This window comes from Nycticebus coucang, chromosome 2 (assembly GCF_027406575.1).
Source record: "Nycticebus coucang isolate mNycCou1 chromosome 2, mNycCou1.pri, whole genome shotgun sequence".
NCBI lineage: Eukaryota > Metazoa > Chordata > Mammalia > Primates > Lorisidae > Nycticebus > Nycticebus coucang.
Genome location: NC_069781.1, coordinates 41050140 through 41077578, shown reverse-complemented (window position 1 = coordinate 41077578; position 27439 = coordinate 41050140). Strand labels below are relative to the sequence as shown.

The 27439-nt window shown below is 41.4% G+C and overlaps 1 protein-coding gene across 5 annotated transcripts; it reads right to left on the bottom strand.

Annotated features, from left to right (window-relative positions):
- Positions 1 to 123: 123 nt before the first annotated feature.
- On the bottom strand, positions 124 to 18980 carry SLC25A51 (solute carrier family 25 member 51). Of its 5 annotated transcripts, none has more exons than XM_053568394.1 (4): positions 18388 to 18980; positions 15658 to 15777; positions 7844 to 7913; positions 124 to 4749 (listed from the first exon to the last, which is right to left on the bottom strand). In XM_053568394.1, exon 4 carries the CDS (start codon positions 4705 to 4707, stop codon positions 3814 to 3816), a length of 894 nt encoding a protein of 297 aa, XP_053424369.1. In that variant the 5' UTR covers positions 4708 to 4749; positions 7844 to 7913; positions 15658 to 15777; positions 18388 to 18980; the 3' UTR covers positions 124 to 3813. The 5 variants fall into 5 exon arrangements, with proteins under 5 accessions (XP_053424369.1, XP_053424378.1, XP_053424359.1 ...); XM_053568403.1 differs by lacking the exon at positions 7844 to 7913 and having other exon boundaries at positions 18388 to 18414; positions 18899 to 18913; XM_053568384.1 differs by lacking the exon at positions 7844 to 7913 and having other exon boundaries at positions 18388 to 18978.
- Positions 18981 to 27439: the final 8459 nt, after the last annotated feature.

The following is a 27439-nucleotide window of genomic DNA, read 5'->3' as shown; positions in this document are numbered from 1 at the left end:
GAGTTGCTGAAAGTTAGTGTCCTACATGTCCCTCAATAAAGGACTAATAGATTAATCTATTACAAAAAAGGCCAGTGCTAGTAAGTCCAAACTACCCAGCCACAAAAGCAGACCAAATAGGATGGGTTTAAAAAACAAACTTTATTCCAAACCATTACCCAAAAAAGTAGTTAACTCTGAAACATTTAACATATTTAATTCATAGAGACACAAAACTCAAAATATCAAACAAAAATAGCTTTTGTGTGCTAAACCACTTTTAAAAATGAAACTTTTAAGAGGAAACATGTACAGACTCCCACATAATTTGGAAGCCATTAGGCAACAAATATTTGTATTAAGCAAAAAGCACTAAAAATACTCAAATTTAGAGAGAATGCCTGTTCAAGTCTTTGATATGCATTTATTTACCCATGAGGAAACAAATGTTTTTTTAATCTGAAAACAGAAATACTTTAAAAGAAACCCAGTCTGAATGCTCTTTCTTCACACTAATCTCTCTACCCTTCATTTAATGCCGCATACCTCTCATTCTATCATACATGTTAGTTCAACACAACTGAGTTCACTCAAGCCCTCTAGATCGTACTTTATGGATCCCATCTACTAACATTATTCCCGTACACGTTTGCATACCCTCATACCAACTATTACCATTGTAAGTGAGCTTGGGAATTTCAGGTATTCAAAGGTAACTGTATATACGCAGTTCTGTTTTACTGCACAGTTCACGATATATAGCAGGTGATTATAGCGCCAACTATGAGTATCAATTATTTAGACAAAACATCAACTTCATCACCAACCACAAATGAAACAAATAAGACAAATTTTCTGCCATGTAAAGGTTGTGTTTACTCTCTCTGGTGCAGTCCTGAGGGCTCACACCACTCGCAGTGTGTTAAGTAGTGTCTCTAACATTTCTGTTGGTATCAGACAAAATGTATGACAAGATAGGAAGTGTCCTGCACTCAGGAGCGTGTTTGTGCCACATATATAACAGGCCACTTCTAAGCTTTTCAGATACTCAATCATGTTTGCTTTTTCCAAATTATTACCACAGTAATTCATGTCAAAGGTAAAAACAATAGTTAGAATTTCTTAACACATTTTCACTTGAAGTTCAAAGTTGTAGGTTACAAGTTCTCTTCAATTTATTGTCAAATTTGAGTACGATAACACAAAACCATCCCTGGTAATATATTTGTAGTTTGGTCTTCAAAAGCTATAAAAAGTGACAAATTAAAAACAAAAATACTGAGTTTAAACTATTAAAAATATTAATAATTTTTAAACGCCACTTATTTGAGATGGCAGAAACCAAAGCATTTTCCTTAGAATTCTCACTTTACTCATTATTTCACAGAAGTGCTTTAGAACTTAGATTTCTGCCACCTGGATGGAGTGTAAAGACAAAAGCAAGCCCAGCAGAAGGCGGCCCAATGGAGTCCACTCAGGATAACTCACTGCCTGGTAGTGAGGAGCTGGACATGCCTCTGAGTGCTCAGGGTTGCACCTGTGAAATGGGGAAAGGGGCGGGGTGGCTCCTGTGGCTCAAAGGGGTAGGGCGCCAGCTCCATATGCTGGAGGTGGCAGGTTCAAACCCAGCCCTGGCCAAACACTGCAAAAAAAAAAAGAAATGGGGAAGGGGCAGTCAGGCATCAAGATGCCACCTTAGTATCTGAATTTCAATTCCCTTCAAATCCTGACTCTGTAATTGGGCAAAGGATATTCCTCACATTTATTTGGGGTCAGATTTTTTCTGAAATCCTTACCTTGATCTCCAATATGCTGTCAAGTTGAGCTGCTGTATAACTATTTAGCTTCTAGCTGTAGCTAATACTTAATATACTTGCTAATCCTTCACTGTTGGAAGAATCTTCACTTTATTTAACTAGCCACACTGCATTTAGAGGTAAAGAGTGTTTCTGGACTATTTGCCCAGAAATTTCGAGTGAACTACCATTTGAGGCTCTGATTTTATTTTGGTCAGTATGTGCAGATTCACATGTAATAACCCAGAAAGATGAAATACTAGTTAACAAGAAACTTACCAGCTGTCATGTCAGAGGTAGAAATCCATCTTAACTGTGGAATATTTACAGACAGTGGCTTTTAAAAAATTCCCAAACCACTTTTCCAGGCTATTTCTTATATTTCATGAATTATTCAATTAGTGGATGAATCATTTTGCCGTATCTAGAAAAAATATTTTAGTATTTTCTGATTCCTGTGACAAATACATTTTTCTTAAGTAGGGGATGAATATCTGCTGTCTGGCTATTACCAACTTCTTAAATTTAAAATACCTCTCAAATATCTTTGGAACATATGCTTTCAAACTACCTTACTATTTAAAGGACACAGTGGTATAATTGGATTCCCAAAATGTCAAAACCCTAAGAAGTCTTTATTTCCAAGAGTAAAATAAAAGACAGCTAATAATGTGGAATAAAAGCTATCCTGAGCCTTTCCCCTCTTCTCTGTAACATTTAGAAACCAGGGAGCGGCACCTGTAGGGTGCAGCCCCATATATCGAAGGTGGTGGGTTCAAACCCAGCCCTGGCCAAAAACTGCAAAAAAAAAAAAAAAAGAAACCAGAAAAGAAAAAAATTAGCAAAACTTCTAAAATAAAATTTTACAGACATGTTTATTTATTTAGAGACATAGTCTCATTTTGTTGCCCTCAGGGGAGTGCCATGGCATCACAGCTTGCAGCAACCTCAAACTCTTGAGGTAAAGTGATCCTCCTGCCTTAGCCTCCCAAGGAGCTGGGTGCCTACCACAATTGCCTGGCTGTTTTTTTAGCTCTTGCTGAGGCTGGTCTCCAACTCCTGAGCTCAGGTTATCCCCCTCCTTAGCCTCCTAGAGTGCTAGGATTACAGGCATGAGCCACCACCCTCTGCCTTGGACATGTTTATTTTTTAAAAGCAGAGTTTCAAGAAAATGGGATGCTTAAATATGACAAACTACTGAATGGAAAAAACCCCCCAAAGCTCTTTGCTAAGTTGGCACCAATAATTCAAAGAAACCAAGCTGATCAGGGTTTGATTTACATGCAAAAATAAGAAACTACTTAAAAGGACCAAAGACTTGTAACAAAAATAACAAGTCTCTCCATCTTTTGGCATGAAATTCATGTAAGAATAGGTTGGAAGGGTGAATCAAACACAAAACTTTCAAACCTAGAAAGCAAAATGGGACTTTCATTAGCTGCTTGAATCTACCATGTCTAAATAGTAATAGTATATAATGATTATCTAACAGGTGCTCAGTTTTAAAACCAATATAATCAATTTATTATGAAAAGCCTATACCTAACAAGTTGTTGTTCTTCTGTACTGTCTCTGTGTCACATGCTTGAATTTGATGAAGACTATCATAACTGCCGAGAGCAGAGAAGCAAGAAATGGGAGTAATAAAATGAGCCTGAGAAGTCTCACAGCCTTAAGGCCTTTTTTCTTACTGGTCCAGGACACTTACATTTCAATACAGAAGGTTAAAGACTGTTCTGGAAAAATGAATCATATCTTGGCTATTAGGGTCCCTGTCAAGGCCATCAGATGGACAGCTATTTAGCAGACAATCAGCCTACTGTTCTTAGATGATGATTTAAAAAAAAACAAAAAACTCCTAAACTTCCCTATTGAAACCCATTATTCTGTTTTTGTTGATGCTTAAGGAAAACAACTTTGCCCATAACTCACTGTGGCCTGGACTTAAGACATCAACTTATAGTTGGTCAATTAAGAATGAGGCCAAACTGCATTCTTCTTAGGTATTCAGTTGATAATTGGCACTTTACTGATATTTTCATATAACCTTTAACAAGAACTCATAAGTTGCATTGATTATGCCCCAAGAGATGAGGGATCGGTGGTAATTCAGATGGGCACCTCTGAAAAGATTTGTCAGTTTCCTGTCCCGCTCTAGCCAGATCTTTTTAAAAACTTTAGGGAAAGACTGAAATTCCCCACCAATCTGAGACTGCATGCGTGTTTTTACAACATTAATTGGAAAAAACAAAAATCCCAACATGGCACCCAGAAGACCTCCACAGATAAAATCATTGACCAAATGAGCACTGTGAGTTGTTGCAGTAGGCAGATGCTCCTTAATGGGGCCCCGAAGGCCAAAAAAAAAGACATTGCTGAGTCCATTGCGGAAAAGAATGGGCACCAAGCCTCGATAATACTCTCCAATTCCATGGCATTTTAGTGCCTTGAAAGCCTGGTAAGTATTTGTAAATTTGTCATGATGCTTGTGGTCTTGAAGCAATGTCTGAACTCTTTCCAGTGGAGTGAATATTGCCTCTGTAGTTCCTGCCAGTACTGCTGCCACACTGCGGGTTGCAAACTCTGGAGCACTGACATGTTTGAGGAGAAGGCAGGATAAATCCTCATAGAGACCAAACATAAGTGCCAGAGTAGTTGTTTTCTGCATTAACGGGGGAAGGATTCCACGATACAAATTTCGAAATCCATCCCTCCTCAACTGCAGTACTGCATCCCGGGTTTTGATGCCATATAACTGTTGCCTAAAAAGAACCTTCTGAATAGGAAATGTGATTGCAACATTGTTGAAAGCTGCACAGCAGCCACACAAGTAATGCTTCATTTCACTAACATTTGTAAGGTGAGGTGATACATCTTGTTTTGAAGATGTTAGGATTGGTGGCCTCTTTTCATGAGCTTCTGAATCCATCATGTTGCTTAAGATCTTTCTTCTTCATGAAGAATTTTTTTTAACCTACAAATAAATACAATGGATGAATTTTTTTATAGCAGGCTAAATACATGGAATTTTCCCCAATTTGTACTCTAGTAATTTCTGGACACTAGTACTGTTTCCTTTTTAGATTAGTGATTCTTAGAGCATTTTCAGGGGACCGCTGGAGGTCGCTCAGATCCTTTTGGAAGGACAGGAGGTCCTCCCTTTTCCGACTACATATCCATGTGAAGTTGGATTGTTTACATATACCTTTTTTTTTTTTGCAGTTTTTGGCCAGGGCTGGGTTTGAACCTACCACCTCCAGCATACAGGGCTGGCGCCCTACTCCTTTGAGCCACAGGTGCTGCCCTGTTTGCGTATACCTTAACCAAAATAACTTATCACAACAGACTGAATGCAGAAGGGGATGAGACTTCACCTCTTTTATGTCAGACACGAAAGAGGGCTGGAAAACTGTAAAACACAATCTTCTCATTAAAAAAAATTTTGTGGGGGGAATAGTTATAAAATTGTGTCATGTTAACATTAATGGGTTTATCATTACCTTAAAATTCCCAAGACCTTGACTATCAATCCACATAAACAAAAGCTCTTTGGGGCCCACAATAAGAGAGAGTATAAATAAGTCCTAAGACCAAAAAATTTTGACAGCCACTAGACTAGCTCATAAGCACTGGCTATGCTACATAATGGTATATATTCACCATGCTACTGAAGTAGACTCAAAGCCCTTCCCATGAGAAATAAAATAGTAAGCCATGCACTCATTCTATTAATACTTCCTTGGTCCCTATTATGAACTAGGTCCTCTGTTAAGTGCTAGAGATTCAAAGACAAGGAACTCACAAACGATTAGAATTTGCCAAGGTAAACAAGTACACCACAGTATGATACCCTCTATGATAAATATGTGGTATGAGACACTGGTAGGGGATACTGAACACGTACTTTGGGAGGTGGAGATGTGGGACAATAAGGTCAAAGAAGGGCTACTATGCACTATATTTTCATACACTTAATTCTCTAAACAACTTCATGAAGTTAATATTTTTCCCAGTTTTACAAATGAATAAAACCAATATTCTCCTTTGTCTGAGGTACATCTAGTAACTGGCAGGAACAGTATTTTGAAATGAAGTCTGACTTCAGGGTTCACATCTCTGCTACTATACCACAGATGGCAATGACTTTGGGAGGCTGCCCTGGGATAAGAGGTGGCTTTATCAGATAGTGCTGAAAAATATTTGAAGTCTAAATACATAGGCTTAAGCTCACTGTGTGGAACTAAGACAAAGTCCTATCCCTATAACACATCTGTTTCCATAAAATGCAAGATTTTTCCTGCCAGGTATCTAAATCTGACCCCCTCTGCCCCCTCCCAAATTCCAGATCCAAATATTTGAATCAGCCAAAATAATTCCTATATTCCAGGAATAGTCCCAGAAATCTCATTTGGGGACAACATAATTTTATATTTTAGATATATCAGGCTAAATATTTTTACATTGATTTAATTCCTCACCACATTTAACTACAACTAAACAAAACATTTATTAATCCAATTTAAAAAGATAGCTAAATGACTTGAACAGACATTTCTCCGAAGATGACAAATTGCAAAGCAGCTCAACATCACTAATCATTAGAGAAATACAAATCAAAACCACAGTGAGATACCACCTCACACCTTTAGGATGGCTACTATCAACCCTCACCCCCACTCCAGAAAAAAAGATAAGCGTTGATGAGTATGTGGAGAAGTTAGAACCCTTGTGCACTGTTGGTAGGTTTGTAAATGGTACAACTGCTATGGAAAACAGTATGGTGGTTCCTTGAAAACTTAAAAAATAGGCCGGGCATGGTGGCTCACACCTGTAATCCTAGCATGCTGGGAGGCTGAGGCAGATGGATTGCCATGAGGTTACAGGTTCAAGATCAACCTGAGCAAGCGCAAGACCCTGTCTCTTAAAAAAAAAAAAAAAAAAAAAAAAAATAGCCAGGCATTGTGGCCGGCGGCTGTTATCACAGATACTTGGGAGGCTGAAGCAAAAAGAATCGCTTGAACCCAAGAGTCTGAGGTTGCTGTGAGCTAAGATGCCACAGCACTCTACTGTGCATGACCAAGTAAGACTTTGTCGAACAAAAAAAAAAAAAGAAAAAGAAAGAAACGAAAGAAAGAAAAAGAAAAAAACAATAGTAGGTACATTTTAGCAATCCTACTTCTGGGCATGTATCTAAAATAAATGAAAGTCTTTAACTGAAGTAAGAGCCTCGCTTGAGCCCATGAGTTGAAGGTTGCTTTGAGCCATGATACCACAGCGCTAGACCCATGGCAACAGCTTGAGACTCTGTCTCAAAAAACAGACAAACAAAAAATAAAACTCCAAAAACAAAAGCAAATATAGGAACAAAAATTAATAAATGTGACTTAATTACACAGAAAAGTATCTGCACACTAAAGGAAATAATCAACAGATTAAACAGACAACCTACAGAATGGGAGAAAATATTCACAAACTCTACATCTGACAAAGGCTAATATCCAGAATCCACAAACAAATCATTAAGAAAAATACAAATAACTGTATCAAAAAGCAGGTAAAAGACATGAACAGACTCTTCTCAAAAGACAAATGGCCAACATATGAAAAATGCTCAACATCACTACCAGGGAAATGTGAATTAAAACCATAATGAGCTACCACCTTAACCCTGTCAGAATCACCATTATTAAATTAAAAATAAAAAAAATAGATGTTGGTAGAGTTGTGGTGAAAAGGAATACTTATATGCTGTTGGTGGGAATGTAAACTTGTACAACCACTATAGAATGCGATATGGAGATTCCTTAAAGAATTAAAAGTAGACCTACCATTCAATCCAGCAATCCCACTACTGGGTAATTAACCAAAGGAAAAGAAGTCATTTCATCAAAAAGACACCTGCACCAGAAAAGACATCAAAAAGTTTATCACAGCACAATTCATAATTGCAAAAATAAGGAATCAACCTAAGTGCCCACTAACTAATGAGTAGGTAACGAAAATGTGGCCTGTGTATATATGTATGAATGCGATATGGAGATTCCTTAAAGAATTAAAAGTAGACCTACCATTCAATCCAGCAATCCCACTACTGGGTAATTAACCAAAGGAAAAGAAGTCATTTCATCAAAAAGACACCTGCACCAGAAAAGACATCAAAAAGTTTATCACAGCACAATTCATAATTGCAAAAATAAGGAATCAACCTAAGTGCCCACTAACTAATGAGTAGGTAACGAAAATGTGGCCTGTGTATATATGTATATACCATGGCATACTACTCAGTGATAAAAAGGAATGAATAGCCGGGCTCAGTGGCTCATGCCTGTAATCCCAACACTTGGGGGTCTGAATTGGGTGGATTGCGTGAGCTCACAGGTTCAAGACCAGCCTGAGCAAGAGCAAGACCTTGTCTCTGAAAAACAGCCGGGCATTGTGGTGGGCACCTGTAGTCCCAGCTACTTAGGAGGCTAAGGCAAGAGGCTCACTTGAACCCAAGAGTTTGAGGTTGCTGTGAGCTAAGATGCCATGGCACTCTATTGAGCGTAACCAAGTAATATTTTGTCTCAAAAAAAGGAATGAAATAATATCTGTTGCAGCAATATGGATGAACCTGAAGACCACTATCCAAATTATCGCAAGTGAAATATCTCAGGAATGGAAAAACAGATACCACATGCTCTCACTTATAGTAGGAGCTAAACAAAGGATAAAAAGCTGTAATGAACATTGAAAAGCAAGAAGGAGGCAAAGTGGGAGAGAGTGAGGAATGAAAATCTACCTACCGAGTATAATATACACTATTTTAGTGATGGACACACCTGAAAGCCCTGATGTACAATTTATCCACATAATAAAAATATAAAGTTCCAGAAACAAAAAGTTAGACATAATAACAGTAATGAAGGTCTGATCAGGACAACCAAGGCCAACAGGGACACATAAGGAAGTTCCAAAGTGAACAAAAGAAAACTGCTTCTCCCCACCCCAGGACAAGTTTCCACAGTAATAACAGAGGCCAATACAATCTTCCTTTCAAGGTTAGAGTGAAAATTAAGTGGAGTATGTATGTCATGTACCTATGTCAGGGGAGATAAGACATGCAAATAATCAGATTTCATGGTGATAAATGTAATCATGACATTTGTGGGAACACACAATGCTGGCTTTTGGTTTGAGAAAAGGGAAGTTTTTGTCATCTGAGTGCACATTTTTTTAATTTCAACATTTTCCCTATAGATTTTTCTTTTCTTTTTTTCTCTTTCTTCATTTTTCTAGTTTAAATATAATTTTCCATTCTTGACTTTTCCAACACGTAGAACTTTATTCTTGCTAGTGTTTCTACCCCTATTATTTGGTTTCCCCCAATTTTATCCCATAAAGATTTCTGTTTGCTCGGGAGGCTGAGGCAAGAGAATTGCTTAAGCCCAGGAGTTGGAGGTTGCTGTGAGTTGTGTGAGGCCACGGCACTCTACCGAGGGCCATAAAGTGAGACTCTGTCTCTACAAAAAAAAAAAAAAAAGATTTCTGTTTGCTTATTTTGGTTTGATTTATAGCATTTTTGTCTTTCCTCTCTACTTGGTGGAGGTGGGGTACTGTGTCTGAACAGGCTACCAAAGAGCTGCTGACCTCAAGGGAACCACCCAACCCGGCACTCCCAGAGGTTGGGGATTTTTAAAGTTGGGTCAAAGTACCCTACTGTACACTTATATTGCTCTGTCTCCCCCTTTCTGTGCCTCTCTTCTTTTTGTCAATATTCCCTTTTCCCCACCCCCTTTCCTTTCTCTTTTTCTTTCTTTTTTCCCTTCTTACTCTTCAATCTTCTCATCCTTCTGGTCCTGTACCAAAAGGACTCATCAAAACCCTAGTCCAGAGGCACAGCAACTTAAAGTTACCAAGAGGGAGTGAAAGGAAAATTAGGGCAAGGAAACAGATAAAAGAAATAACTCATGAGGAAGAATCAGCAGAAAACTTCTGACAACATGAAAAACCAGTCCAGAGCAATAGAAATAGAAAAGTAAAATCTCTAGTAACCTCATTCAGAAATGATAAAGGGGAAATTACAACTGAAGCCACAGAGATACAAGAGATCATCTCTGAATACTACCAGAAACTCTATGCCTAGAAATTTGACAATGCAAAGGAAATGGATCAATATTTGGAATCACACCCTCTCCCTAGACTTAGCCAGGAAGAAATAGAGCTCCTGAACAGACTAATTTCAAGCACTGAGATTAAAGAAACAGTAAAAAATCTTCCAACAAAAAAACGCCCTGGTATGGATGGCTTCACACCATAATTCTATCAAACCTTCAAGAAAGAGCTTATTCCCGTACTGCAGAAATTATTCCAAAAAATTGAGGAGGAAGGAATCTTCCCCAACACGTTCTATGAAGCAAACATCAACCTGATACCAAAACCAGGAAAAGACCCAACTAAAAAGGAGAATTTCAGACCAATCTCACTCATGAATATAGATGCAAAAATTCTCAATAAAATCCTAGCCAAAAGACTACAGCTTATCATCAAAAAAGTCATACATCATGATCAAGTAGGTTTCATCCCAGGGATGCAAGGCTGGTTTAACATATGCCAAGTCCATAAACGTTACCCACCGTATTAATAGAAGCAAAAACAAAGACCATATGATCCTCTCAACAGATGCAGAAAAAGCATTTGATAAAATTCAGCATCCTTTTCTAATTAGAACACTGAAGAGTATAGGCATAGGTGGTACATTTCTGAAACTGACTGAAGTTATCTACAACAAACCCACAGCTAATATTTTACTGAATGGAGTAAAGCTGAAAGCTTTTCCTCTTAGAACTGGAACCAGACAAGGTTGTCCTCTGTCACCTTTACTGTTCCACGTAGTGCTGGAAGTTCTAGCCAATACAATTAGGCAAGACAAGGAAATAAAGGCATCGAAATGGGAGCAGAGGAGATCAAACTCTCCCTCTTTGCTGATGATATGATCTTATACTTAAGGAGAACCCCAAAGACTCAACTACAAGACTCCTAGAAGTCATCAAAAAATAAAGTAATGTCTCAGGATATAAAATCAATGTCCATAAGTCAGTAGTCTTTTTATACGCCAATAACAGTCAAGATGACAGGCTAATTAAGGACAAAACTCCCTTCACCATAGCTTCAAAGAAAATGAAATACCTAGGAATATACCTAACAAAGGAGGTGAAGGACCTCTATAAAGAAAATTATGAAATCCTAAGAAAGGAAATAGCAGAGGATATTAACAAATGGATATTAACATCCATAACATACTATGCTCATGGCTGGGAAGAATCAACATTGTTAAAATGTCTACAATTCTCGAAGCAATCTACCAATTCAATGCCATTCCTATTAAAATACCAACATTGTACTTTAAAGATTTAGAAAAAATGATTCTGCGTTTTCTATGGAACTAGAAAAAACCCCATATAGCTAAGGCAATTCTTATTAATAAAAATAAAGCCAGGGGCATCACCATACCAGATTTTAGTCTGTACTACAAAGCCATAGGGGTCAAGACAGCATGGTACTGGCACAAAAATAGAGACATAGACATTTGGAATCAAATAGAAAACCAGGAAATGAAACTAACATCTTACAAACACCTAATCTTCGATAAACCAAACAAGAACATATACTGGAGGAAAGACTCCCTATTTAATAAATGGTGCTAGGAGAACTGGATATCCACATGTAAAAGACTGAAACTGGATCCACATCTTTCTCCACTCACAAAAATTGATTCAAGATGGATAAAGGACTTAAATTTAAGGCATGAAACAATAAAAATTCTCAAAGAAAGCATAGGAAAAACACTGGAAGATATCGGCCTGGGGAAAGACTTCATGAAGAAGACTGCCATGGCAATTGCAACAACAAAAATAAACAAATGGGACTTAATTAAACTGAAAAGCTTCTGAGCTAAGGAGACAACCAAAGCAAATAGACAACCTACACAATTGGAAAGGATATTTGCCTATTTTGAATCAGACAAAAGCTTGCTAACTAGAATCTATAGAGAACTCAAATTAATCCACGTGAAAAAAGCCAACAATCCCATATAACAATGGGCAAGAGACATGAATAGAACCTTCTCTAAAGAAGACAAATGAATGGCTAACAAACATGAAAAAATGCTCGTCATCCCCAATTATTAGAGAAATGCAAATGAAAACCACCCTGAGATACACCTAACCCAGAAGTCCTCAAACTTTTTAAACAGGGGGCCAGTTCACTGTCCCTCAGACCATTGGAGGGCCGGACTATAGTTTAAAAAAAAACTATGAACAAATTCCTATGCACCCTGCACATATCTTATTTTGAAGTAAAAAAACAAAATGGGAACAAATACAATCACACTGCCTCATGTGGCCCATGGGCCTCAGTTTGAGGACCCCTGACCTAACCTCAGTGAGCATGGCCCACATCACAAAATCTCAAAACTGCAGATGCTGGCATGGATGTGGAGAGAAGGGAACACTTTTACACTGCTGGTGGGACTGCAAACTAATACAACCTTTTTGGAAGGAAGTATGGAGAAACCTCAAAGAACTCAAACTAGACCTCCCATTTGTTCCTGCAATCCCATTACTGGGTATCTACCCAGAAGGAAAAAAATCCTTTTATCATAAGGACACTTGCACTAGGCTGCAGTGTCAATTTACAATCGCCAAAATGTGGAAACAGCCTAAATGCCCACCAACCCAGGAATGGATTAACAAGCTGTGGTATATGTACATCATGGAATACTATACAGCCATGAAAGAAAATGGAGACTTTACATCCTTTGTGTTAACCTGGATGGAAGTGGAAGACATTATTCTTAGTAAAGCATCACAAGAATGGAGAAGCATGAATCCTACGTACTCAATTCTGACATGAGGACAAATTAATGACAATTAATGACATGGTGGGGGCAGGGGAAGGGGAGAACAGAGAGAGAAAGGAGGAGGGAGGGGTGGGGAAAGGAAGAGCAGAGAGAGGGAAGGAGCGAGGGGGTGGAGTCTTGGTGTGTGACACACCTTTTGGGTGCAAGACACGATTTTAAGAGGGTCTTTATCTAACAAATGCAATCAGTCTAACTGGTTTCTTATACCCCCAATGAATCCCCAACAATAAATTAAAAAAAAAAAAAAATAGAAATTCTAGAAAATCCTTTAAATGTCTGGCAGTTTCTCAAAAGACTAAACATGGAAGTACAATTGATCCAGCAATCATACTGCAGGGTATATTTTAGAGAAATGAAAATGTAAGTTCACACAAAAATTTGCACACGAATATTTATAGCATCATTATCTTTAACAGTCCAAAAGTAGAAACCACCCAAATGTCCATCAGCTAATGGCATGGATAAACAAAATACAGTACTTCACGACAGGATATTCAGCAACAAAAAGGGATGAAATATTGATACGTGCTATAATACGGATGAATCTTGAAAGAAGTCAGAAACAACCACCTATTGTATGATTTCATTTATGTGAAATATCTAGAACAAGACTAATCTGTATAAAAAGAAAATAGATAAACAGTAACCTAGGGCTAGGGGTGGGAGGTTGTGGAGGAAATGGGGAGTGACTGCTACTAGGTATGGAGTTTCTTTTGGGGGTGCTAAAAATCTTCTTGTGGTGATGGTTGCACAGTTCTGTGAATATACTAAAAAACACTGAATGGTACTCTTTAAATAGGCGAATTAGTTGGTACGTAACTTATACATCAAGGAAACAGTTAAAAACAAGAAAACTGGGCGGCACCTGTGGCTCAAAGGGGTAGAGCGCCGGTCCCATATGCCGAAGGTGGCAGGTTCAAACCCAGCCCTGGCCAAAAGAAAAAAAAAAAAACAAGAAAACCAATTTAAAAGAAACATTTTGGGGGGAAGCTTATAATACAAATATATGAAGAATGTGCATAAATACACACAGCAAACACCCAGATCTTACATGCTCAAAGCAAATGAATTCACAACTTTCACACGAAGAAATAAAGCTGCTAAATAATATAGAAAATGCACAGCTTGGGCAGCGCCTGTGGCTCAGTGAGTAGGGCGCCGGCCCCATATGCCGAGGGTGGCGGGTTCAAACCCAGCCCCGGCCAAACTGCAACAGAAAATAGCCGGGCGTTGTGGCGGGCGCCTGTAGTCCCAGCTGCTCGTGAGGCTGAGGCAAGAGAATTGTGTAAGCCCATGAGTTAGAGGTTGCTGTGAGCCGTGTGACGCCACAACACTCTACCCGAGGGCGGTACAGTGAGACTCTGTCTCTACAAAAAAAAAAAAAGAAAAGAAAATGCACAGCTTTATTAAAGGGTAGGGTCTTGGTGCAAGACACAATTGTAAGAGGGTCTTTACCTAATAAATGCAATCAGTGTAACCCAGTTTCTTGTACCCTCAATGAATCTCCAATTAAAAAAAAAAAGAAAAAAGAAAGAGATCCTCCTGTCTCAGCCACCCAAGTAGCTGGGATTATAAGTATTACCACAATGCCTAGCTAATTTTGTTAATTTTTTGTAGAGACAGGGCCTTGCTGTTCCTCAGGCTGGTCTCAAACTCCTGGTCTCAGTGATCCTTCTGTCTAGGCCTCCCAAAGTGCTGGGATTACAGGTGTGAGCCACAGTGCCTGGCCTTAAATGCTTTTAGAAAGCTCCTGAGATGGCTCGGCACCTGTAGCTCAGTGGTTAGGGTGCTGGCCACATGCACTGAGGCTGGCGGGTTCAAACCCAGCCAGGGCCTACTAAGCAAAATGACAACAACAACAAAAAAATAGCTGGGCTTTGTGGCAGGTGCCTGTAGTCCCAGCTACTTGGGAGGGTGAGACAAGAGAATCACTTACGCCCAAGAGCTTGAGATTGCTGTGAGCTGTGATGCCACAGCACTCTTCCAAGGGTAACATAGTGAGACTTTGTCTCAAAAAAAAAAAGAAAAGAAAAAAGAAAAAAACAGCTCCTGAGATAACCATACAGATACCAGATACATTTAAGAATACAGCTTCTGGTACCTGCTAACTGCTTGGGTTCAAATCCTAGCTCCACCACACATCTACTGTGCAACCTTTGACAAGTCACTCAATGTCTCCATGCCTTGTCTATTTGTTTATAAATTAAAGATACTATCTGTCTCACAGACTGGCTTAATTAATTGCATTAAAAACATATAAAGCATCCAGGATAGCAGTCTGGAGTATAATAGGTACCCAACAAAGGCAAGCTATTATTATTCTTTTCTGATGTAACTTATGTTAGCATATTTCTTGGTACTTACTTACCCTCGTAACATGAGGATTAATTCCTAATTGGCCATGGTGAAATATTCTTTTAACATAGTGCTAAATTCCATTTACTAACAGTTCATTTTAAAATTTCACATTACTGGGGCTGGGTGTGGTAGCACACGCCTGTAATCTAGCCCTCTGGGAGGCTGAGGCAGGTGGATTGCCTGAGCTCCCGGTTTCAAGACTAGCCTGAGCAAGAGCAAGACCCTGTCTTAAAAAATAGCCAGGCATTGTGGTGGGCGCCTATAGTCCCAGCTACTTGGGAGGCTGAGGCAAGAGAATCGCTTGAGCCCAACAGTCTGAGGTTGCTGTGAGGTATGGTGCCATGGCACTCTATGGAGGGCAACGAAGTAAGATTTTGTCTCAAAAAAAAATAAAAATAAAAATAAAATTTCACATTACTTTTCACAATAGATCAAGTTTTCAATTCTGGTACTATCTTTACATCAAGTTCCAGTATCAATGTTCCACTTTGATGGAACACATTTGTTCCTCAATGTTTCCAGCTTTGTAGAACAAAAAAATCTGTGATTTTTTTCTTCCTTATACTGAGGAACAATTTAATCTTATCAAAATGATCTGTTCTTTGAGAGAGTGAAGAAATTTACCTGTAACACCACCTGGACTTGGTTTTTTGCAGGACAGTTTTTTGATAACTTTCCCAATTTCTTCCATTGTTATTCGTCTGTTAGGTTCTCTCCTGGAGTCAATTTTGATAGCTGAATTTGCTTAAAAGTAAAAAATAAAATCTGGTTTGATTTATATTGTTTTATAAAGCACTACTTTCTGTCTTAAAAAATTATTTTTAACCTTCTGTATGTATGCACCTTTTCTTAAGCAGAGTAACCAGTTTATCTAATTAATGACCCTTTCACTCCCAGCAAAGGACTAGGTCTTGATTACCAATTTTGCTATTTCTCAGTTTAAAATTTTTTTAATTTGCTTTTCTTCTTTGTTGTTTCCTTTTTCTTGCTTTGTCTGGGCTTTTTTTCCTTCTAGTTCCTAAGAGAGACCGTTATTTTAATTTATTATTTAAAAATGTATTCTTTGTTACATAATTTGAGCATCTGAGGTACTTTCCTTTGAATAAAACTCATTACTTTTTAAGATAGTTACCATTTTATTTTATTCTACTTGTTTATAAATATCCTACAAATTTTCAACTAGCCAGTTTAGTGTTATTTGCCGTAAAAATAGAATTTAAAAAAATGGTCCCATGATGTTACCTGTTCCTTTTCTTCCCTCCTTTTCTTAACAAACGGAGGTTTTAGAACTTAATGTAATCAAACTTAAAGTATGTTCTGCAGATGCTTGAGAAGTTTGTCAAGGTACTGACGCTGATAATTACTTATCACTTAGTCTACTATATTCTTGTTTTTTTTTTTTTTCTTTTTCAGTCAAAAGTTAGCTCTTATTAGTATTATGCTTATCAATCTAAGATTAACCAATATTTTAAAAACCAAAATTTATAAGTATTTGATACATACATAATGCTTTCCACTTCTTCAGAGTTTCAGAACCACTGTTAAAACCAGCAAAAATATTTAATGTGCTCATTACGTAATTTGTGACAATTTACAAATGTCAAACATTTCATTCTTCTGATCAATGGTGAATGGAAAAAAGAAAAATATTACATTTTTACACATAAAGTCACCACCTATAAGCTGTTTATATATAGTCCTTGACTATACAAACCAAGTTATTTGTGCACATGAACAACAATAAAAAGTGTTCATTTTTCAATTTTACTGAAGTGGTACTTGCATTACTTTTCAAAATTTTCCAAATGAAGGTCACTTCATCTAGCTTGTCATGACTCTGTAATAATGGAGACTATTACTAGCCAGGCATTTATTGACTAATGTTACTGTACACTGACAGTCTCAGATTTTAAAAATAGGCCTAGGTAGGAAAAAGAAATGCTATAAAACCCTCCAGACTTTATATAATAGACTTAAAGCTTTTCCTCTAGTTTCATCCTACACACCAGGATGGCATGAGTGGGTACTTAATGTAGCAATAGAAGGACAGTATGTACAGTGTTCTTTGGCAATGAAGTTTAGAATTTTGCATGTTTACCTATATTGTGAATATGGCTACTAAATTTCTTTGCTAAATTGACCTCTACATTTAATTTTTTTTTTTTTTTTTTGAGACAGTGTCTCACTTTGTTGCCCCCGGGTAAGGTTGCTCACAACCTCAAACTCTTGGGCTCAAGTGGTCCTCTTGTCTCAGCCTCCCAAGTAGCTGGGACTACAAGTGCCTGCCACAACGCCCAGCTATTTTTAGAGACAAGGTCTGGCTCTTGCTCAGGCTGGTCCCCAATCTGTGAGCTCAGCCTCCCAGAGTGCTAGGGATTACAGCTGTGAGCCACCTTGCCCAGCCTACATTTAAATTTTTGCTATTTATTGCAAATTTATTTACCACAACTTTACACTTGCTATCTAAAACTCTCAACTTGTCTCAGCATAAGAGTTAACTTGACTTTCAAGCAACTACAAGTGTCAAACACACGTGGCATAAGAGTGTAAAGTCTAAATACTTACTGTAATTCACAGCCCACAAGGCTAAGCATGATCCAGCTGTGACCCCAGAACAAAGGTCTTTGTGCAAAAACTGGGGAGAGGGTGATTGTAATTCTCAAAGGATATGAATTTCCATTAGTCAGCAGGTCTGAGTCAGCATTCAGAACAAGATCAGCCTAGGTCTAGTCTTAGTTACGCACAATCTTGCCATAAACACAAAGCAATGTCTACAATTTTAAAATCCACTAATCTGAGCTTACTTTTATCTACCATACTAAAGATCATATAAATCAACTACTCTCAGGGATTATCTTTCTATAAGGAATTGCTGACCTTCCTATGACAAACTACTTGTTATTTTCCCTGGAGATGCACTAAAGGTGATTCCTGTCCCAAAACAACTAACCTATGCCCAAAACCGCTATGGAACCCAACAGAGTCGTAAGCACTTTTCGAATCTAAGGAATCCTTTCAAAGTAAGGGCAGAGAAGGCCCAAAGTGGCAAGGTCACTCTACTGTTATTTCAAGGGCTTCTGTTTCTGATTACAGGTAGAAAAACAGAAGGTGGGAATTAAGACCAGCGGGGTAGGGCTGAAAGAGTAAAATAAAGGTTATGCAGAAAGGGTAAATTAACGGCTGAATGGTGACATACTCCATCATGCAACCGTTTAACACTAAATAACTGGTACACAGACTAACAATTATCAGCATTCCTCTTCTCAGAAAAGCCTTTTACAACTGAGTTTTCTATAATGCAATGCAATATGGTGTCGAGGAACAAGCACTGCCAGGCAATGTGGCTGAACTTACCGTTCTCCAGGCGTCCATTTCCCCAACCTGTTAAAAAGGGAGAGAGGGCTGGACAAGTTCGCTAAGACCCCTTTCGTCTCTGACACTACTAAGCCGGGGGTCCCGGAGTGAACAAGCCAGAACCCCAGCCCCGGGGGAAAGGTTCAGGGATCCAGTCCTTCTCCTCGGCTCAGGCAAAGCCCGGCCCCTCCCTGCCCTAGCTGCTCGTGAGCTCTGGGGAGGTGCCCGAGCCCGGGTGAACGCACAGTCTCCTTCCCCGGCAAGTTCGCCCACACAGAACCAGCGGCGGGAGGGAGGAGGAGCTGGAGGAGGCTGAGAATTGATTCCAGGGTGGGGCCAGCAGCTGCCAGCCGGGGGGACCTGCGCGCTCCTGAGCAGCGGGTCGCACGCAGAACAGGGGTGAGCCCCCAGGGCTGGTGGTCGCTCCCCGCGGACCTTCTTCCTGTTGTTCCTCCCTCCAAGCAGAGGCTGAGAGGAGCCCAGCGCTTCTCCCGTCCGCCCCCGCACTCACCCATCACCAGGGAAGTCCCGCAGGACCGCGAGCGAGCGAGCCCGCAGGCCGGCGCCCGCGCAGGCGCAGACCTTGACCGACCCAGGCGCGACGCGGCGCGGCGCGACGCGCTCGGATCACGTGAGGAAGACGGCGCCCCGCCTCCTCTTCCTAAACCCGCGAACCGGCAAGAGCCGCCGGACTCTTTCTGGCCCGGGACAACCCAGCAGGGCTGGTAGAGGGGCACGTCCTGATCTGCAGTTAGCCTTTGGGGCTCCGCTAGGTTTTATGCTGTACGGTGGCCCCATTCTGCCAGAAACAGCTAATGCTTTCTTTAGCGACCTCCCTGTGGGAGTTCAGATGTCGCTGGTCGCAGGTGACTAGCACGTGCAGAGAAGACTCTAAAATGCCTTCCGACGCTTCTGTGTAGGCTTGGTTAGGTGGCCTAAAACTTCCGACTGGCCTTTTGTCAGCCACACATACCTCAGTTGACATAACATCTTGTGCATGCGTAGAAATCACTTTCAAGCCCCATTTCCTTTGCAGCTCAGAATACTGCAGGATCTTTGAAGGAGCCACTGCACCAAGAGTTAGGAAGCCTGGGTCAAAGTAAGCGCCCTGACATTTCCTGGGAGTGTCGTTGGTCAAATCATTGTTCCCTGAGCCCCAGATCTCTGTCCGAAAAGTAACCCTTGCATACCCTTGCCTCGTATGCATCCCTCAGCTGTTGAAAGAATCACTGGAAATAATGATACTCTCATTGTAAACTGGACCTCACACTACAGAGGTGAAAGTATGAAGGGAACAGGTCATCCTGTAGAGGAGAATGCTTCAGGAGGTTTATGAAATGTGGAAAACGTCTGCTCTTTACTTGGGGCTAGTTCAGCAGGTAACCCCACCAAACTGCAGCATTAGTATCAGTTTCTGGTGGGTGACTTTCCCTGCCCACCTCCCCCAAAAGCTCTTTGTAGACACTGGCTGCCAAAGTGTGTCTGGTCTCCCTAGCCCTGCCTCAGCTGCTGTGTGTAACTGCTTCTCTGGATGTTGGAAATCACATTACTTCCCATTACAGCAGACACTCCACTGGGTACCTACGGTGTGCCAGATCTGTGTCTGAGCCCCTTGGGGGAGCTTAGAGTTTAATGAAGACTCCAAAACCAAAATGAAACTCAGAAGCATGAGGGAGGGGACTTTTCCCTTGAAAGAGAACCACTGATGGCTTCATAGAGTAGGAGTTCTTTGAACTGGGCCTTGGAGTATGAAGGAGTGGAATTTGGACCAGAGGAGAAAGTCATAGTAGCTGGAGATAAGATTGTGAAGGTCAAGTGGTGGGACCTGATAGTGCCATCTATCCATTGCAGGCTCCTGGCATCTCATAAGTATGCAAGGGATAGATTTTGCACTGTACAGAATAATGACAAGGCTACACAATGATTTCAAACAATTGGGCAACAGTTGGAAAGAGCATTTACTTCGAGATTATGTTTTCCCTGTCTTCTGTGAATTCCTATTTGAAAAATACATAAACTGGGCAGGCATCCAGTATGTTCATAAACATAAATAATTAATTTTAGATTAGAATGCAGAGAGGTTATTCTCCTGTGGCAAAAACCTGAACAGAAGGAAAACATTGAAATTAAACACACAATTGGGGCACAACAGACTCAGAAGAGTGAGACAGTCCCACTCGGGCCTGGAGCGGAGCCATTCTGTTTTCTCATGCTGTGGTGTGCAGCAGGGGCCTGCCTCTCTCCCTCCTGTTACTTGTCAAAGATCCCCAGACCCTTAATTGGCTTTTCCTGGGCATATGAATGTTGGAAATTGAAACCGGCTGTTTGCATTCAGGATCTGTCATAAAGTTAGCCCTTCATTTCTTTCCTCATCTACCCATTCTTTGCTCATTATTCAGCCCCTTAGAACTGTTCTCCATACCTCCAGCCTCCATATCAGCTGCCAGATTTCCGCTAACCAACCTAGCTGTGATCACCTCCCTCTACTTAACAAACCTCTAGTGGTTCCCTCTTGCCTCCCCAATAAATCCAAATCCCCAGACTTTATATATAGGGCTCTCTGTGTCCTGTTTATCCATCTCCACCCCAGCTACATTCTGTGCTTCAGCCACATGCGGTCTCTCAGTGATTTTCAAGTCCTTGTGTACATTAAGTCTGTTTCTCCCTCTCGTAACTGAATCTTCACCAAACGTATTACCTGTTCAAGGGCCTTTTACTCCTCCTTCTCCTAGAAGCCTTCTGTGATCATCCCGGAAAAACTGATTGCTCTTGCCTCTTCCTTCCCATGGCACAAATTTGGGACATTTCTGACATCCTGTCCTATGTTGTGGTCACTCATGAAGGTGTGACTCTCACTACCAGCTTGTGAGGGCAGAGCTGTCTCCTTCCTGCTCCTTCAACTCAGTCCTTGGCAAAAGGGCACTTAGGAGATGATTCTCCAAATGAAATGCTGTTGGAGAGCAATGCTGTTAAAAGAGAGTGTGTGCTCTTGGGGAAAGGGACAGGGTAATGTTGCTGATGGATCCTTGCTTAATCACCCTCTACTCTCACCCCCCACCCCAAAAAATGCTTTCTAGAAAGTTGTCTGGTACCCTCAGACTCCATGGTCCACAAAAATAGCTTTATGCAAAGCTGTCAGTGGAGTCTCAGCTACTGTGAGTGGCTTTGCCCAGAGGAGGTTACCTGAGGTCATCCACTATCACAGGGTCAGTGACCTTCCTTTCTCTTCAGCTCACATTTCCCAGGCCCTTGCAATCATCTTCTACGTTTATCTCAGTCACTCCCATCACACTCCCTTTCACACCCTCAGGCTCTGGCTACAGTCAGCCACTGCGGGTTCCCATCCACTTGATGGGTTCTTTTACACGCCCCCAAACTTGGGTACATTTTGTTCTCTGTGCCTAGAAGGCCCTGCTTGCTTTGTGACAATGTTCACCCTTCATTGCTCAGTTCAAACCGAGGCTTCTTGTTGCTCACCACCTCATGCCTCAGGGCCCCCCAGTACTATTAGCCCTGCCTTCTCTGCCTCCACCCCATATCCTTGAACTGTGTATTCTGTCTGTCCCCATGGCTGGTCTGTGAATTCAGCACCTTTCCCCTTTATCCTGAACTCATTTTCAAACCTGTTGTGCTTTCGCAGCTCACATGCATCTTTATTTATAACACACATGACTAGACCAGGGTTTCGCCTCCACAAGCAACCTCGTTTCTCACTAGAATTATCTGAGAAGTTTTAAAAACAATACAAAACAACCCACTCCTGGCTCGGTGCCCAGAGGTCAGCAGTTAGGGTGCCAGCCACATGCATGGGGCTGTTGGGTTTGAACCCAACACAGGCCTGCTAAACAAACAAACAAAAAATAGCTGGGGTGGTGGGCGCCTGTAGTCCCAGCTATTTGGGAGGCTGAGGCAAGAGAATTGCTTGAGCCCAAGAGTTTGAGGTTGCTGTGAGCTGTGATGCCGCAGCACTCTACCGAGGGCGACATAGTAAGACTCTGTCTCAAAAACCAAAACCAAAACCACTCACTCCCCCACTTCTTTTTTTTTTTTTTTTATTGTTGGGGATTCATTGAGGGTACAATAAGCCAGGTTACACTGATTGCAATTGTTAGGCAAAATCCCTCTTGCAATCATGTCTTGCCCCCATAAAGTGTGACACACACCAATGCCCCACCCCGCTCCCTCCATCCCTCTTTCTGCTTTTCCTCCCCCCCATAACCTTAATTGTCATTAATTGTCCTCATATCAAAATTGAGTACATAGGATTCATGCTTCTCCATTCTTGTGATGCTTTACTAAGAATAATGTCTTCCACGTCCATCCAGGTTAATACGAAGGATGTAAAGTATCCATTTTTTTTAATAGCTGAATAGTATTCCATGGTATACATATACCACAGCTTGTTAATCCATTCCTGGGTTGGTGGACATTTAGGCTGTTTCCACATTTTGGCGATTGTAAATTGAGCTGCAATAAATAGTCTGATACAAGTGTCCTTATGATAAAAGGATTTTTTTCCCTTCTGGGTAGATGCCCAGTAATGGGATTGCAGGATCAAATGGGAGGTCTAGGTTGAGTGCTTTGAGGTTTCTCCATACTTCCTTCCAGAAAGGTTGTACTAGTTTGCAGTCCCACCAGCAGTGTAAAAGTGTTCTCTTCTCTCCACATCCATGCCAGCATCTGCAGTTTTGAGATTTTGTGATGTGGGACTCTCCCACTTCTTAACTGGTTTGCAGTAGGACCTATACCTTAGTATATTTCATTTATTTATTTATTTATTTATTGAGACAGAGTGTTACGTTGTCACCCTGGGTAGAGTGCTGTGACATCATAGCTCACAGCAATCTCAAATTCTTGGGCTCAAGCAATCCTCTTGCCTCAGACTCCCGAGTAGCTGGGAGTTTAATGAAGGTGCCCGCCACAAGACAAGGCTATTTTTTAGAGATGGGGTCTTGCTGTAGCTCAGGCTGGTCTACAAACTGCTGAGCTGAGGAGATCCACCCACCTGGCCTCCCAGAGTGCTAGGATTACAGCCATGAGTCACCCCTTAGTATATTTTAGAAGGTCCCCAGGTGTGCTAAGGCTGAGACCAGTAGGACTGAATCTCTCTTCCTGGTGGACCTGAAGAGAATAATCTCTGAATTTGGCCCAGTGGTGTGTGGTAGGTCATAGACCTGTTCCAGCATCACCCAGGAGTTTGTTAGAACCCCAGAATTCTTGGGCTGGGCATAATGGTTTATGCCTGTAATCTCAGCATTCTGGGAGGCTGAGGCAGGTGGATTGCCTGAGCTCATGAGTTTGAGACCAGCCTGAACAAGAGTGAGAACCTGTCTCTAAAAATAGCCGGGCGTTGTGGCAGGCACCTGTAGTTCCAGCTACTTGGGAGGCTGAGGCAAGAGAATCGCTTAAGCCCAAGAGTTTGAGGTTGCTGTGAGCTGTGATGCCACAGCACTCTACCCAGGGTGATAGCTTGAGGCTCTGTTTCAAAAAAAAAAAAAATAGCTTTAAATTGATTTATAGATTCAGGGCGGTGCCTGTGGCTCAAAGGAGTAGGGCACCGGCCCCATATGTCAGAGGTGGCGGGTTCAAACCCAGCCCAGGCCAAAAACTGCAAAAAAAAAAAAAATTGATTTATAGATCCATAGTAGTGACCTGTGGTTTGAAACATAGGGTCCTGTGAGCCAGAAGCCCACAGGGGAGGCAGTCCTCTGAAAAAATGATCAGCATTGCTAGAGATGAGTGTATACCAAATGTTCTGAGTGAAGAGGGAAGTCGTACCAGCTGCACTCAGGGAAGGTTCCCCATGAAGGGTCACAAGCAGCATTTAAACAAGGTGGGCTCCAGAAGAAGCATGGGATGGAAAGAGACACCAGGTGGCTTGTTCTCCCTAACCTCATTTCTTTTTTTTTGAATCAGAGTCTCACTTTGTCACCCTTGGTAGAGTGCTGTGGCGTCATAGCTCACAGCAACGTCAAAGTCTTGGGCTCAAGCGATTTTCTTGCCTCAGTGTCCTGTGTAGCTGGGACTACAATGCCCAGCTATTTTTTTTTTTTTTTTTTTTACAGACGGTGGTCTTGCTCTGGCTCAGGTTGGTCTCAGACTCATGGGCTCAGGCAATCCACCCACCTCAGCCTCCCAGAGACCTAGGGATTATAGGTGTGAGCCACAGCGCTTGGCCTCTAACCTCATTTCTGTTCCCCAATTTTGCCCTTCTCCCAGGCAGACCCATAAGCAAAGCCTGTATTCCCTGGTAACTCTCAGGGCTCAGAAAGCTGTTGACCTCTGGGTAGGCTCGAGGACACCTTACTTGGTTCTGAGTGATACGTACTTGTGAAACACAAACACATTTTTATCTAGCAAGGGCCAAGTCAATAAAACAAGAAACATTTGCACAATAGTGTATGTGTTTCCTAAGCAGTTACGTGTTAGTTACTTCCTCTGATTTTCACATAATTTGTGTGCTCAGAAAAGTCCCATGACCTACCTGAGTTATGTACTTTGTGAGAGGTGAGGCTGGGACTCCACCACCCCTGTTGTTTTGGGAACAGAGCCAGACACAGTAGCTCAGGCCCTGGGTCAATGCTGTCCTCTTTCCTGGCACTTGTGTGCAGGCCCGCATGAATTCAGAGCAGTGAGCAGCCTGGCCCTTGGCCGTGGAGAAGTAGCTTTGGAACTCTCTGGTCATAAGACACCCCTGGGGAGCTTATGAAACACACAGGTTCCTTGGGGCTCATCTAAGACTGCCTGAATCAAAATCTCCCAGGGGAAGAATCTAGGAATTTGTATTTTTGTAAGATCCATGTATAATCTTTGTGGTCAGGTAAGTTGGGGAACACGGAACTAGATTAGCATATTACAAGGTCAGAATACCTGGGTTTGAGACCTATATCCACTACCTCCTGGTGAGGGAGCTGGGTAAAGCCTCCCACCTCCAGCATCAATATCTCCATCTACAGAATGAGGGTCATTCTGGTGTCCATGTTCTGAGGCCCTGAGGGAGCCTTCCCAGGACAGCAGATGCTGCATGAGGGAAGCTCATTCTCCTTCAGGGACGGAGGGGCAACGCAGCCAGAGACTCAGATGTCACCCTTCTCTCCTGTTGGGGCAGAAGGGACCACGTAGTTCCCTCTAGATCCCACCGACCTCCAGGCTGCGTGACCTTCCTCTGAGCCCTCACCACTAAATAAATCCAACTTCTGCTTTTCCTGGGTCACTTCACCTTTCTGAGACTCAGTTTCTCATCTGCACAGGGGAGCTCCCTTCATGGGGGATGAAAGCGTGTACCAGGAGAAGCACATGCTGAGGGAGCCTGCCATAGATAGGACCTTTCATCACTGTTGCATCTTCTAACAAACGCTCAGTGAGCGCCGACTGCGTCAGGAGCCCCCATAGATTCCTGCTGTGCAGAGTCTACATTCTCGTTACGTTCTAGCAGTGGAGACAGACAATAAATGATGAACACAGTGCATGTGTAATATTTAAACAATAAAGATGCTGCACCGTTTAAATTGAAATAAAGACAATAAATAATATTGAAATAAATAACAAATGTCATTATTTAGTGCATACAACAGATGTTACCTACATAATCACTATAGCATGTTAGAATTAATTAAAATAACAAAATGGGATGTTGGAGGATGCTGGGATGGAGTGCTGCTCTGGACTCCCATCTGGAGGATTATGAGCTCTGATTCTTTGTTAGATGCTTGGTGGGACTATAGAATGGACTCCACTTTCACCTCCCACAGGAAGCCTTCCTAGTACCCCAGACCCTGTTCCTTTGAAATGCTGTGGCTGTGCTGTCCTCACTATGACACCTCGTTCTCATTCTAGCTGACCTCACCCACAGGCTGACTATGCTCAAGCACGCTAAGGGCACTTGTCCAACACTGTGTGTAAACTTTGCAATAACCCTGCAAAGGCTGCTACTCTCGCACCTCTTCATGGTGGAGGAAACGTTTGCAGCTTGCCCAGGTCACACAGCTGAAAGGGATGGAGTTGAACTGAACCCGAGGTGCGTGGTGCCACCCAACCCTCACTGCCTCCAGGACCCCAAGAGCTCAGGGTTTCTTCTGAGCTTCCCTGTGTCCCTCCGACCCATGCAGAACAGCACCCTCACAGGGGCTGAGGGAGCTTCTGATGATGGGAGGTAAGGCTATGCTGCTAGGGTGACATGGCCAACTGTCCCAGTTTGTCTGAGACAATCCCAGTTTTAGCCCTTAGAGTCCTGCACCCTGGAAAGCTCCTCAAGTAGGGATAGTTGGTCACCCTATAAGCAGGGCCCAGACTGCCTGTGCCATCCCCATCAGCAGGCTGAACTCAAGCTGTCTTTGATGAAAGGTATATGTGTCACCTTTTAGGCCAAGTCCAAGTTGCTCAAGTTCTTTTAATGTACCTGGACCCTTTGGAGGCACTGTCAAACATGGCCGTGGAAGATAAACTAACCAGGATAAACTGTTCTCTCCGGAGGATGAGAAGTCTTCATGACACAGTTAATAGCCTCCTATGAATTTCTCCTATGAGAAAACTAGAAATAGGAGTAAAGATTTCTGAACAAAGATATCCCCTAAAGAGTTGGTTACAAACAGAAAACATGGATAAACTAAATTCAGGTAGAAAATATCACACAGCTATGAAAAAAGATAATATTATAGGAGATTTAATAACACGAAGGAAAACACAGCTTGAGCCCGATTTAGTTTAAAATGTTTGTATATAAGCATAGAAAAAAACCGAGGAGATAGTTCAGATTAACAGTACTATTCTTTGATATTAGGGAAATTTTTATTTTCTTCTTTACATAACATTTTCTGATATACAAATGTCTTAATATAAATGCAAATTAATATGTATAAAGTACATATTAATTTAATAATCAGGAAGTCAGTAACTTCGAAACAAAATTTTGTAAAATTGTTCCATCCTCAGCTGTTCTAATTCAGCCTGACCCTCTTTCTCAGTGGGCATGAATTAGTGGGGCTTTCAAGCAGATGCAGGGTTAAGAACCCTGGATTGGGAGCCAGAGGGACCTCCTGGCTCTTGCTTACAC